The sequence below is a fragment of the Otolemur garnettii genome, unplaced genomic scaffold (genome assembly GCF_000181295.1).
Source record: "Otolemur garnettii isolate 467f Iridium unplaced genomic scaffold, OtoGar3 scaffold00002, whole genome shotgun sequence".
NCBI classification, from domain to species: Eukaryota; Metazoa; Chordata; class Mammalia; order Primates; family Galagidae; genus Otolemur; species Otolemur garnettii.
In genome coordinates, this window is record NW_003852397.1 from 12,041,559 (window position 1) to 12,056,939 (window position 15,381).

The following is a 15,381-nucleotide window of genomic DNA, read 5'->3' on the forward strand; positions in this document are numbered from 1 at the left end:
GTGTGTACATTGGATACTTTTTCTTCCATTCCTGTGATACTTTGCTAAGAAGAACATTTTCCAGCTCCATCCATGTGAACATGAAGGACGTAATGCTTACTGAGTCAAATTTCTAAAAGCCTAAGGAGATGGGACACTTCAGTACAAGTTGTTGAATAATATGTAGAAAAACATAAAAGTATATTCAAGGAATGGTACATCTCAGGGTTTACTGGAAGTATTCATGGAAAGTATCGGTGAGAAATCTATCTGGAAAGACAGGTTGGAACACGTCTTGCATAGTTTGTTAAGCACTCACAGACTTTACAATCTCATAAGAAAGACAATAGTTTTGCAGCTAGCTGTTATATAACCAAAGAACAGGCTCTGGAAGGAGGCTGGAGGCAGATATCTCAGTTCTAGCATTTATCAGCTGTGTAGACTTAAGCAGTTCACTTAAACTCTTTTCTGCAGTCCCCTTATCTGCAAACAGGGATAATAACACCATCTACTTCATAGCGTTGTCTTAAGGTACAAGACAAAGCAAGTGAAGTTAATCATGTGGCAGGTAACACAATAGGAAACTCTCAATAAATGTCAGTTATTACTATTGCTCCACTAACAATAAATACAAAACCATAGGAAGAATAAATTAAGAATTCTTTCCTAGAAGATTAGAAAAAGCTTCTAAGAAAAAAGTCATATGAGCTGAACCCTGAAAGAAAGGTATGATTTCTCCCAAATCAGAATTGATCTCTTCTAATGCTGCCCCAATTCATCCATTCATTCATGCATTAAGCAATTTTTGTTAAGCGTACACTACACGAAAGTTTATTCTACTGTGACAGCAGGGATGGGAAACCTGTGGCATTAAGGCCACATGTGGTCCTGTAAGTCCTTAAGTCCAGCCCTATGACTGAATCCGAATGTTACAGAACAAATCTTTTTATTTTTACTAAAACAATTTTGTTTGCTTTTTAATTTTTATTTTTAAAGCGAACATATTTAAAATACCAAATAATAAAATAAATTTCAGAAAATAATCCTCCCAGATTGACGAGCACAATTAAACATGAATAAGTCATAAGGGCTAAACTGACCACTGCTTTGCCCATGATTTAATTCTAATTTCCCCCCTCCAACTGCCACACTCCTGTATGAGCCTGGTTGGTGAGAGCTGATGGGGGTTGAGTAGACCAGTCTCTTATTGGCTTTTGACAACAGTGTTTCTATTTGAAGGGGAATTTGTGAAAAGTTGCACAGATAACCAGTATTTTTTAATCCTGTCTGCTTAATAGTCCATCAAGTCAAAGAAGACCAAGAGAACACTGAAGGAAGAAAAGGTATTGGGGTTGGGGGGACAGAGTCTCACTCTATTCCCCTAGGTAGAGTGCCATGATGTCATCACAGCTCACAGCAAACTCAATCTCCTGGAATCAGGCAATCTTCTTGTGTCAGCTTCCTGTGAGTGTGGACTATATGTACCTGTCACAAAACCCAGCTAATTTTTCTATTTGTAGTAAAAACAGGGTCTCACTCTTGCACAGGCTGAGCTTGAGCTCATGAGTTCAAGCAATCCACCCACCTCAGCTTCCCAAAGTGCTAGGATAATGGGCCATCAGGAAAACAGATTTTTTTAATGAGGATTGGGAATTGCAATATTATGTTGTTTCTGCTACAGATAAGATGACTTGCTTGTTTTTTGATACTGCAATATGAACATGACAGAAATTCAATTCTCATCAACATTGCAACACTCAGAAGGACCACAAATAATTTAAATTAGATGGAGAGATGTCACAGGTTGTATTTCAGAAATGAAAAGATGAAAAGCAAAGGCAATTCTTTCAAGCAGCAATAAGACCTGGAAATAACACTATCGAAGTAGCTTATTTACTTGGGAAGAAAGAGAAGCCATTCAGTGAAGTAACAAAAGTGAAAGAATGCATTGTCAACAGTGAAAGATGCTTAGACCCTGAAAATATTTAAAAGTACAGGTAACTTTTACAAGGAGAACCATCAGCGATCAGCAGCATGAACTAGTCTTCAACTTAACTGAACAAGTTCATACAATACTTTCAAAGGAAAATAGCTATTATTCAATTACTTGGGATAAGTCAACTGATAACTACTGACTTGGGTCATAACAGGTTTTTGTTGCTAGGAAGTGTTACTAGTTTTGGACACTCTTGCCAATAGAACACGGGGAACTTTGAAGATAAATGTCGTGAAGTTGGACTGAATTGTGGTAAATTCAGAGTGTATATATAGATGACAGGCAAATATGAAGGGTTTATTGTACAGATAAAAAAAAATTAACAGAACCAGATGCTCTCATTTCTTTTCATTGTATTTTGCATCAGCAAAATCTCTGTCTTAAAGATAATATTTTAACTTAAGTGACACGTTGAGACAAGTTATAAGTATTGTTAACTTATATTTGTGCAAATGCAATCTGGTATCACCAGTTTCATAACATGCTAACGTTAAACAATTAGGTATTCTGAGTGGATTTACCATATCATTCCAAAGTGCATTGGCGGTCACAGAGACAAGGTATTTTATCTCTGTAAGAACAGATAGTTAAATTTTATGAAGAACAGAATCAGCAATGTGAATTATTGAAAGAAGATCTCCATAGGAATACGGCATTTTTGTGTAATATCATGTCAAACCAAAAATGCCTTGAATATTTCTTTGCAAGGAAAAACTAAGTCTACATATGCTGTATGGTCAAAATCCAAGCATTTCAACAGAGCTATCTTTTTTTCAAAACACTTCTTCAAAAGGAAATTTCAGATGTGCACTTTCCCCAGTCAGCAAAGATCACTGATAAAGAGAATGATATATGTGAATCATTTGAAGAATCCCCCACTGCTACAGAACTATTAATCAGAGAATACAACGAAAGGTTCACTGACTTTGAAAATCATGACATCACACTCAAATTTGCATTTTAGCCTCACCTCCTTGGTATCACCACGGCACCTAAGGAACCGCCAATGGAATTGATTGAGAGCTCAGTGATGACTTGTAAAGTCATTCTTTGCAGCAAAGAGCTGTCTGAAAAATGGAAAAATGTAGTAGGAATCCCCAAATCTTTGGCGACATGCCCACAAAATGCTTTCTTGCTTTTCAACCTCTTTCTTTTCCTTTTTTCTTTCTTTTCTTTTTTTTTTTTTTGCAGTTTTTGGCCAGGGCTGGCTTTGAACCCACTACCTCCAGCTCCAGCATATAGGGCCAGCGCCCTACTATTTTGAGCCACAGTTGCCGCCCTTCAACCTCTTTCTTATTGCTGTGAATCTACATTCTCCCACCTAACCTAAATCAAGACACCCTTAAGGTCACAAATAACTGACACCCCCTTAGAAGATCAACTGAAACTGTGAACCTCCACATTGCAACCAAATATTTAACTGCTTTGCAACAAAAAGCAGATATCATAATAGTCATCAAAAGGTTAGTTAACTTTAAAATGAACAGTTTTAATTTTTCTAAATCATTAAGTACACAGTAGTCATATTTTTACAAAATAATGTGCATTTTTAAGTGTATCTACTTGAGGTTTATTGAATGCAGCCCTATTTGATTACAGGTAAATTAATGAAGCCTTCCAACATGAAAATGTTCCCCACCCCATCTTGTCTCACTGTATTTATGAACATCTGTCTATGCAAACTGAGAAACTGAAAATCAATTCTAGTTTCCCAAGCCTGGCCCAGCATTATGGCAGGGCCCAGTGTCGTCTGTTGAACATAAACAATCTCACAGAACATTAACATCAGACAAGGCCACTCTGTGACCGTGATGGATCAAGACAAAAACATCACCACTCCGTAATCATATCTGAATACCCACAAAAACACAAATGTTGTCCAACCTCAAAAATGACCAAACATTCATGCATCTTGGCTAACCTGAGTGACTAATGTTTCTTCACCAATTACAACTTTAGCCTTGAACTAGTCTTCCCTCCATCTCAGCAAGATTTACTAAAATACCCAATTAAACATAAAACACTCCCACTTCCTGACAGCATCCCATCCAGAGCAATGCCCTGCACTCTTAAACTTCCCCCCAATCTAATAAGGAGACCTTTCTAACACTTTCTTACTGAGATGTTCTGATGCTCTACTCTTCTCCATGGCGTGTGGTCTCCCTCTTTGTGATTAGTAACAAACCACTACAGATATATTTCTAGGGAGCTTTTGCTAAAGGGCATTGTCATAACATTCTTGTACTCTTTCTGAGATTATAAGATTCTCTAGAGAAGATCACTCTCATTAATTTTTATATCTCCCAGTATGCAAAAACAGGGCATTTAACAGAGCAAATATGAACAAAACGTTTGTTGAATGGATATCTGTATCCCATAGAAACTGTTTTCTTCAATGACAAGAGATGGTGAAAAGGCATTAGAGAAAGTGTCCTGAATCCTCTATCCAGAAATGCTTCTCTGGCAGTGACTTTGCAGATAGCATAATGCTGGAGCTTGTGGGATGGTGTCTTGGTATGTCATAATCAATTAATATTCAGAGTGGCAAAAAGATATGTATGCGATCAGAATAGCAGCATCACAATAGGAGCTGTGATGGTCAAATCCATCAACAATATTGACCGTTCAAAGGCACCTGTGGGATTTCTCCAATTCTTCCAAACCGTGCTGCCAGTGTGGTATGCAACATTTTTGCTAATGAAAATATTTATTACTGTTATATAATCCTAAATGCATTTCAAATTAGAGCTCTAGTATAAAGTTCAAAAGTTCCTATTCACATGTACACTTCTTGAACTGCATTTTCATTTTACCTTGAAAAAGATGAAGAAACCATTTTGTTAAATGTTTGATTCCAAATTTAGTATGAATTTAAAGGTGCTATAAAATGTCATATAAAAAATAATAAACAAAAACATTAAAGTATTTGACATATAAATTGACTCCATTATTAAATAGAAAAACATTCAACTCAAAAATTTTGTTTAAAAAACTGACATTGTGGCAAATATTACACAAGGGATAGTTTACATATGAAACAGTATCTGAATTTAGCCAAATAAGCAATATGGTGGGTAACAGAGATCCCATGATCTCCATTTGCATCTATGCATTTTAGCAAAATTCTTCTGTTACATTAATCTTCAAGGAAACAGCCACATAAACTAAGACTAAAGTTGCAGGCTTGGAGGAAATCGCTGTAAGAAGTCTTAAAATACCATTAAGGTTGCTATTAATCTGCATAACTACCTTCCCTAAAGAAACTGGTCCAATCCTTTCAGTGCTAAGAATCCACATTAAAAATGGGAGTCAGAGAATACTGTAAAGAAATTAGTAGTTAATTAGTAAGAAAACCAGTAAAAGGGAGATGTAATTATCTTTGGTAATATTTTAGACTGTAACAGTGAAAATCTATTAATATTCAATAAAAGAGGCAAACTTTCAGTACATATAAGCTGAAAAATCTTTCATATTTCATATACATAGTAATTAGAAATTACGTAGGTTGAACATTACAAGTCTGGTCCCACAACATTAATTTTGTAAATTAGGTTTTGGTTTGCTATACATTTAAAAGCTCTGCCTGTTAATATCTCTACTTTGAATTTAACCATGGTGTAATTTAATAGATGTGATTTTTCGGTTTCGTTTCAATGATATTTACAATCTGTTCCTGGCTCACTCTACATTACAATGAATATTTTAATCAGTCTATGACCCTTCAGCATTTTCTCCCCAGACAAGGACTAGAGCAACTAATTTTGGGGAGCATGGAAAGTATGTTTAAATAACTTTGAGTCAAACCAAAAATTAAGGCATGAACAATTCAGTGAAGAAAATGGCTTATGCATTTAATGTAGATTTTCCTGGTAGGTAATAAAGCAACTCAGAGAGGAACAGTTTAGGAAAAGAGGGGGTTCTGTCAACTGCCCTTTAAAAAAACCCCAATCTGTGGATAAGTAATCATTCATTTAATTATTCATTTGCCCAGCCAGTGCTGATTACACATAGGTATCACACAAAGCGCAGGGCTAGCAATGGCTCCCCTTGCAATCACTTTATCCAGAGCTTATATTCTTGCAGAAAATAAATTAGCAGTACTGATAAAGGACGCTAAAGGAGCAGAAACACTGAATATAGTCTAGAATGTCAGGAAAGTACTGGAGGAGGAACAAAGAAGGTGAGATGTGAAGGATGAGTTGGAGCCGGTCAAGAAAAGAAGAGGAAGGAGAGGGTTGCAGGCAGAGGGAACAGCCCAGCTGAAGACCAACGCACGGGTGATGGAGATTCGGGAACTATTAAGGACTGAAAAACTACTCGGGAGGCTGAGGCAAAAGAATCGCCTAAGCCCAGGAGTTGGAGGTTGCTGTGAGCTGTGTGATGCCACAGCACTCTACCGAGAGCGATAAAGTGAGACTCTGTCTCTACCAAAAAAAAAAAAAAGGAAGACTGAAAAAATGCTCTGTGTGCATCACACCTGGTAGAGGGAAAGACTACTGGGAGCTCAGACTACAGTGAGGGTATACAAAGCATGATCCTTTGAGACGGAAGTAAAAAAGGAGCTGCCAACTAAATAAAACATAATATTTATTACCCTTACTAAATGTCAGATTCTCTACGGGGCTTCCTTTCTGCCCAGAGTCTCACTGATGTTACATAACAAGCCTATGATCGGTGTCATGATTATTCCTATTTTACAGAGGAGAAACTGGGGCAGAGGAGTCAAATAATTCTCTCAGGGTCATCCAGCTAAGTCATAATGAAGCCAGATTCCAAACCAGATCATCTGAGCCCATAGCCTGTGTCCTTAAGCATTATCACAGGCTAGGTCAAAAGGGGGACCAGCAGAAAACTTCCAGGAAACTCCATTCCACTCATGTTTGGACCTGGTTGAAATATTCACTAGAGGAATCCAGTTATTGCTCTGATCAGTATTTGCCATATAGATTCTCACCGTGGTATTGGTACTTGGAAAATCTGACGGGAGTTTTCTGCACTGACAACCAGAGTTAACTGAGGCAGAGCTTTGTGCTTCTTGCCTCGAGAACCCCAAGACCAATAAAGTGCACGTAGAGAGTAGCTGCTGCCTAAAGTTCATCCTACAGTACTGTTTTGAAGGTTGTGTCTACTTTGACGGTGTCAGTTTGATGAGAGGCCTGACTTTTATTCATAAAAAAAACAACCCTAGGATGTATCCACAGAGACAAACCAAGCATCTAAATGAATTCACGTAAACAAAAGGAAATCAATTTGAACCCAGTGGAACTTTTTTTCTTCCAAAACAATGAATTTGATCAAGTTGGAATTTACGTTCTAAACTTTAGCCTGAAGCTTAGTACTTTATGATTTATTTCACTCGCATAAAATATTTTCCCATTGCAATGTGTTGAAAACCTGAAAAAAAAAATCAATACTTTTTCTAAAGAGAGAATGGTTCTGAATGACATACTGCAAATGAAACTTTTAAAATATTATCAGTTTTGTTACTTTTCCTAGAAAGGATGACTCCTGGCTCATTATCATGATACTATCACTTCATTTTCTCTCAAAGGTATTTTGAGATGCATATAATCAAGCTTTACTGCTATTCATTAACTATTTCAAACTGCTATTAGTTAAACTTCAACAGTTATTTCTTTGTAGTTTGGTTGAATCAGTTTTCCTCACTTTTATGACTTTGCTATTATTCTTATAAAATTTATTTTAACTGAGTAGTTAATCTTAAAATGGCAAAAAACTATATAAATTTTATTATATCATGAATTGAGATAGGCTTTGCGCCTATAGCTCAGTGGCAAAGGTGCCAGCCACATACACTGGAGTTGGTGGGTTTGAACCCAGCCCCAGCTTACCAGACAATAAGACAATTATAACCAAAAAAGAGCCAGGCATTGTAGCGGGCGCCTGTAGTCCAAGCTACTTGTGGCAGGGAGCTGAGGCAAGAGAATCGCTTCAGCCCAAGAGTTTGAGGTTGCTGTGAGCTGTGATGCTATAGCACTCTACTGCAGGTGACACAATGAGACTCTATCTCAAAAAAAAAAAAATGAAATGAAATAAATTGAGATAAAAATAGTTACAGTAACATAAAGATGGTATAGTTACACTAACATGAAAAAAATTGTAGAATGATAAACATAGGATGAAAGTGGGGTTTTTTTGTTTTTTTGTTTGTTTGTTTGTTTGTTTTGAGACAGAGCCTCAAGCTGCCCCCCTGGGTAGAATGCCGTGGCATTACAGCTCACAGCAACCTCCAACTCCTGGGCTCAAGTGAGTCTCCTGCCTCTGCCTCCCAAGTAGCTGGGACCACAGGCGCCCACCACAACACCCGGCTATTTTTTGGTTGCAGCCGTCATTGTTGTTTGGCAGGTCCGGGCTGGGGATTTGAACCCGCCACTTTAGGTGTATGTGGCTGGCGCCTTAGCCGGTTGAGCTATAGGTGCCGAGCCAGGATGAAAGTTTTTGATAAACTAATTATTGTCATAGGTGGTCTGACAAGTTCACAAACTCTTCCTAGAAAAAGTGCTACATACCTCATTGCTAATATCACTACAGTCACCTTTGACGTGCTCCCCTTGGGAAGCTATGCACCAATGTCAGCGCCTAATCCAGCCTTCAGAGCACTTTTTTTAGGATGAGTTCACAAACTTAGTGGTCAGACCTTCATGCAAGGACAGCTCTGATGGCTATTCCAAACAAAGAGTGTGAAAATTTCTTTGAAGGATATACCAGGTGCTGGCCTTGGTATACAGTTTCCCAAGGAGAGGGTACTTCGAAGGTGACCATAGAGATATTCAGTAATGAGGTATATAGCACTTTTCCTGGGATGAGTTCACGAACTTAACTGTCAGACCTCATTTTGCCACATTGTTATTTTGCATTATGGTAAACAGCATATAATGAAAACTCAAAAGATGAGGAGAGTAGAATATATCACAATTCTAAAGGTAATGCAGCCATTTATTAACTAATTAATCTCATGGTATCTAAATATGCTTTTGATAGATTTCAATTATGTGTGCTAAAATTTATAACTGATTTCATCCAAAACATTTGATTTAATAGACAACCAAATGCATATTTACAATGTATTTTACACTGTAAATGTGTAGACCTCTTTTTACTTAGTTTCCAAAACTATAATATTTAAGTACACTTTGCCTGAGAGGAGAGAAACCAGGAATGCATTAGATTCATTTTGACAGGGGCATGCAGTCCTCCTTGAAAAGTCAAACAAAAGGCAAGAAATAAATTGTCTGGATAAAGAACAATTGTGGGACTGATTACACACAGGTAGTTTTCCAGTGAATTAAACTTCTCAAAGTAGATAAAATCTATTATATCAGATTGGGTTAGGAATATTACAATGACTTATTTATTAATAGTAATTTTAATTTTTAAACCACAATTTTCTCTATCTTTAACTAAGTTAAGATTCAAAAGCTGGCTTCTTATCCCAACTAAGAAAGAAATCTACTGATATCTAAGTTGAAAATGACTAAGAATACTGGGCACAACTTGTATTTGACCTTTGTTAAATTCAACAAAATTCAAATCACCACATAGCAAAGCCTCACTCAGTTCTAAAATGGTAATGTAAGAAACTTTCCAGGAATATACCTGTTTATTTCACCAGGCTCCTTTCTTCAAGCCAGACAATGGCAATGATCTTAGAGACCATCTTAGAAGAACTCTAGTCTGATAGGTTAAAAAAGAGCACAATGAGTAGGAAAATATGCCCTAAGCAGATGGAGAGAAATTTCATTTTATCCCTTAAGAATAAATTGCCAACAAAATGACAAGTTACAAATATTTATTCTTGCTTGTTTTCTTTTTCAAAACAGACCTTGAAATGGTGAATAGGTAAGGAACTAGAAGTCATCCACCTTTCCATGGTAACAGGAGGATAAGAAGAAGCTTTCCACAAAACTCAAAACTTTCTTTTCTTGCTAAGGTGCCAATAAGACCCTGATGTAGGTCAGGATGGGGGCGGGGGGTTTCCCCTAGCCCTCCTCTGCACAAAGGTATGACACCCTCAAATGTAGGAGGCAGAAAGAAACTTCGTAGCCTTCACGGTTTCACACACAATTGCAGAAACTCTTCTTAGCAGAAAGCCAAATCACCTGTACGGCAAAGCAAACACTAATTTCTCTATCTTTGCTGAGTCATTCACCTCGCATTACCAGGTCACAGAATGGACTCAGAACAACATAACTGATTCTCAGGTTAGAACGTACACAAGAAGATATGGTGCTTAGTAAAAAGTAAAGTTCAGAGATCAGTCTAGTGATCAGATTTTTCTTAATAGAACCTTAACTATCTTTGAGAAGTTTACCATAACTTAAGAAACTTTCACACACAGGAGAGTCAAATCAGTTATCCTAACTGCTTCCCGTGGCCTGTATGTCAAGTTGGTAAAACAGAAATCTTCCACAGCTGGCTCATGTAGTCACGTCCGCCCCACTCCCTTCATACCAATCCCATCTCCAGAAGAGCGAACTGACCTCATCTCTGATCCTAGTACAATTTAACATAAAAGCACATGGATAACACCTAAGGCGCAATTAAAAATTAGGCAAACAACTTTTTAAACTCTTTGCAGATGAATGATGCTGCATGTAAATTATATCATTGTTGATCTTTTTGCTTTTCATCAATATAATGCAACACTGGAAATTTTAGGACAACAGCAAAGGAATTTAAAGCCGTTACTCTTGGCTCCAAGATTTCTATGTAATTTTCATGTCATTCTTTTCTCTTTTTTTGAGACAGAGTCTCACTTTGTCACCCTTGGTAGAGTGCTGTGTCATCATAGCTCACAGCAACCTCAAACTCCTGGGCTCAAGTGATCTTGTCTCAGCCTCCCAAGTAGCTGGACTCCAGGCACCTGCCACACCACAATGCTCGGCTGTTTTTAGAGAGAGGGTCTTGCTTTAGTTCAGGATGGTCTCGAACTCCTGAGCTCAGGCAATGCCTTGGCCTCCTAGAGTGCCAGGATTATAGGCCTGAGCCACCACACCCAGCCTCATGCCATTATTTTCTGAGTGAACTTTGTTTTAAAACAGTATAAAAAATTAAAAAAAAAAAAACACTGTAAAGGTTTAAATCTTAAATAAAATATTTAAAGAAAGTTTTGGGTAGTCAGACCTACACATAAAGTTTTTGAGGGACTCTATGTTGAAGATATTGAAGAGAAACACTCCTCTATAAAAAGATCTAAGAATAAATTTCAATTGAAGATAAGATAAATAATTCTTTGCAGAGACAAAATAAAGATTTAGGAATTGGTTTATTATTTATATCTCTCTTAATGTAAGAATTCAGAAAAGGGAAAGCATTTCCAAGCAGAATAAAATCAATTAATAAATTGATTATTTTTAACAATAGTTTGTTTTTCAACATCTCCACTTCCAAGAATTACAAAAAAAAACCAAATAAGCCCCAAACTAAAACTTGTAACTAATTTTTCCCTGGCACTAATAATTCCAGAAGTATTTTTGCCACTTTTTTATTAATGCAGGCTGATAAAAAAACATAAACAGATGAATACTAAAAAAAAAAAAAAGCATTAAATGGTTTAACCAGTTAATTGATTTAACTTTCACTGGTTTCCCATTGCCTACTCATCACCCACAGGTGAGTATAAATAATAGTCTTCTCTTAATTTTATTTACTGAATTCATCATAAAATAAACTATGTTAACCTTTGTAGTATTCATAAGGAAAAATGAAGTATAAATTTGAAAAAATTCAGTGAAGGAAAGATCTTAAAAGAAGTTATTTTAAAAACAAACCAAAAAAATAAAGGCATTATTTTTCTATAATTCCTCAAGTGTTAAAGCACCTTATGAGCCACTTGGACACTCTCACTCAATAAATGGTTAGGTTAAAATCATTTATAGTTTAAATGGAGTAGACTTCTAGAAACTACAGCTACTTGTACTAAAAGTATTAAAGCAATTTAGCCAAGAACCTTCAGAAGTAGCACGGGTTCACTGGTGAAGGCCAGGGAGTGCACTTAAAAAGGAAACAAGAAGCCTGCCCCGACCAGCAAGCAGAACAGCAGCATCTTGTGGTCACCATGTTTTTATCCCAGTGACGTGAAGATCCCAGGGAAAGCTCACTACAGAGACCCAGGACTATAGTGACGGTGGGAACACTGCTATGAACCATTTCAAAGAGGAAAGCACTCTTGGCTACAAATAGTCCCTGAGAATCAAAAATACTTTTAGGTGCTTTATTATGGGTTTGTAGACAAAGAAAATCAAATTAATAGGGACACTGTGCTCAAGCTTTTTACCCAGAAGGCAGTACCGTCGGCTTGCTCTCTTCAGCTTTTATAATTCTGTCAGGTATGACTAGAGCTGAACCACACATCTGAAATGTATAAGTTTCCAGATAATCAGGAAATCCAGAGGTCTACGCAATCCTAGAGACCTTACAGATAAAAAAAAAAAAAAAAATGGAGGCCCTAAACAGTTAAATGAATTTAATATATTTAAAACTAGTAAATCATGAATTCAGAACATGAAAAATTAATATGATAGTGTTTATTCTAATAATGTACTTATGTTACACTGAATTCAGAGTGTCCGTAAAGTTCATGGGCAATTTCCGATTATAAAGCTATTTTAAATTGCACATGAACTTCAGGGACACCTTGTATAAAACATGCAAAATGCCATACATCACACAGAAATCATACAGAAGTAAAACTCATAAATGCGTAAGTAAGCATTCAATGAATAAGATTATTGCCTGTAGATTAACACAGAAAGCAAATGCTCACACAGGTGACTTTCTCTTTTGAAAACTGATCAATGCCATTCATGAAAAGTAAGTTTCAACTCATTTCTATTTAGGCGTAAATTAAGACCCTTCCAATACTTAATGGTGTTGATAAGAATCTCAAAAATGATTAAACTTCCATTCCTATGTGATGTATGAGTTTGGAACGTAGCAAAAATGTTCCGTGACTCTTCCTTACTATTTTATCCCCTAGGCTAGGGATTGTACAGCTCACATTAAAAAAAAGAAAACACATGTGAACAGGAGTGAACCCCTAATGGTTCCTCTACTAAGGAACCATTCTAAGTTTATTTCCTGAGAGACATTCCTAGTCTTGGGTTTCATCGGAACCAGACATCACCAAAATTAAATCTAATAAGAGTTTCCACTTATTTTCCTACCCACTGGAACCCCAATATCCATTTTCAAAACTGATTTATTCACTTTATATTCAACTACCACTAGCAGAAGCTGTCTGCCCCTCTCCCAACACCACACCCACTATTCTGCCTGCCACTTGGATGGATGGATGGATGGACGGATGGTGGACAAAATAGATGATTTATTCCACTGAATATTTCATAGGTTTCATTCAAATACCAGGTAAAGACTTTATCTTTTCTTTTGGAGAAATGTTGTCATTACTTTTCTTATTAAAACTTAATGTCTGTAGCTGGCCAGATTCTGATCATAATAAAAACCAAAAGGTAGGGTCATTTGGACAGCGTATCTTAGGATCTGGAAAGTCAAAGAACAGTGTCTATCTAGTTCGCTGAGAAATTAGTATCTTCTATGGGAGTTGGCCCAGTGTGTGCCTATGAGAATAAAAAGGGATCAGGGCTAGAGTTAGGGCTAGAGTTGACATATTACACTTAAAAGCTTCAAAAGTTTAAAAAAAAATCTGAACTTTAGACTTGAAAGTATGGTTTGGGGAAATTTTATGATTTACCTGCAAATGAAATGCAGTTCTGCTGTTAAAGTGAGGCATGAGTTATTTTACAGCCAAAGAAAAGATAGACCATTAAATACATTGTCTGTGTTGAAAACGCACCCAGAGCCTGTGGGTGTTCATGCTGTCACTGGAGTCATTTCAGCAACAGTCACCTGCCGGTTTCACACCCACACAGCAGGGAAGGTGTGTTTCAATTAGTGGGTTCATGCCAGTACTTGCTAGTACATTCTGGGCAGCTTTTTGGAAACTAGAGGGTCGCAGTGAGGTAGGAAGGAGAACTCATCACCCAGCCCTCAGGAGAGTTGAGAAAGGAAGAGTGGGTTTGTGCTACTCACGGCTCTGCCTGTAGGCTCCTGTCCTCAGCCACATAGTTAGAAGGAATATAGCCCTGTAGCTGCTGGCTGGAGCCATCTGCCCTTTTTTCCAAGTGCCGGGCAAACCACCAGCCCTCGTGGGAAGCGTCCAGGACTTGCAATTTGTCGCCAACCCGGAAGCTCAGGTCCTCTGCAGTCCGAGCCTGGTAGTCAAACAGAGCCACAAAGTAGCGCCTGGGACTTCTCTCCGGCTCCGGCTCCTGCGCCCCAGGAGCTTCGGGGGAGCTTCGGGCCCCTGGATTCGCAATCACCATTGGCTTGTCGGCCTCCCGGGATGAGCAGGGGACGCAGGGCTCCAGGTACGCCCAGAGCCTCAGAAAAACGTTGCCCATGGTGCCTTGGTGGGGAGATGAGCGAGGCTTCTCCCTGTCCCCTGAGTCTCTGCAAATCCACCTTCTCTTCCTCCACCAGGTAACGGTGAAATCAGCACCAACTCACCATACTTTGGAGAGTGTGCAAAGTCCTGCTTCGGAACAGTCCGGCCAGCCCCACCTGGACAGCCTCACTGGCTTGCCACAGTTGCTGTCCCAGAGCAAAACCGAGCCGGAGCTTGGCAGCTGCTTGGTGGGAAAGTACCTTTCCTTCTTGTCTGCTGTAGAATCCCACAGTACAAATCAAATACAATTAACAGGGTTTGATTTAGACAGACGTCTGAGAACAAAAAAGTACCATCTTGCCTTTCCTCCCAAGGAAAAGTGAACAAGAGAAAGACACTAACTCCGGGTGAAATCTCCACGCCTCGCCTTCGCCGGGAGCTACCTCCCCGTTTCACGTCTGTTCCCGTGGTTAGACCAGACCCGAGCCCAATGGCTCTTTCTTTTTTGCTAATGAATAACCAACCAGCTGAGGCTATTGGCTTTAACATCCTGAGCTATGTGCAGACTAATAATTTCTCCTTACTTCCTGGTTTCTTTTCATCTGTAATCTAAGTAGGATTGCTGTCCTCTTACACCGCCCTTCTCCCACACCCAAGGTAGACCAGCCCCCTTACCAGGGAGCCAAACTGTTAAAGCAGCTGCCAAAATCCATATTCCTTACATTTCATTCTGGAGAAACAGGCTAGCCCAGGTGCCTTTTTGTCTTGTTCTGTCCTCAACACAGACATTCAGTGCAGAGACATCCCCCCGCCCATAGGAGTAGAATTGTTTTGCCACCACTAACAGCAATAAAGAAGACAGTGTCAGGTATTTGTTGCCAGACACAGCAGTTGGGAAAGAGTCATCAAGTCCCTCCCTTTTGTCATTACTAGACATAGATTTTTTTTTTCTGCATTGATTTTTTTTGCCAGGTTAATT

General features: G+C 38.3%; 1 protein-coding gene across 1 annotated transcript in view; it reads right to left on the reverse strand.

The window, feature by feature from the left end:
• Positions 1-14,895, reverse strand: part of FRK (fyn related Src family tyrosine kinase) — a 100,931-nt gene extending 86,036 nt beyond the window's left edge. Inside the window, exon 1 of the mRNA XM_003781604.3 lies at positions 14,048-14,895. Within this exon, the coding sequence (XP_003781652.1) occupies positions 14,048-14,418 (371 nt within the window). The 5' untranslated portion in view covers positions 14,419-14,895. The remainder of the gene's footprint in view (positions 1-14,047) is intronic.
• Between the last annotated feature and the right edge of the window lie 486 nt (positions 14,896-15,381).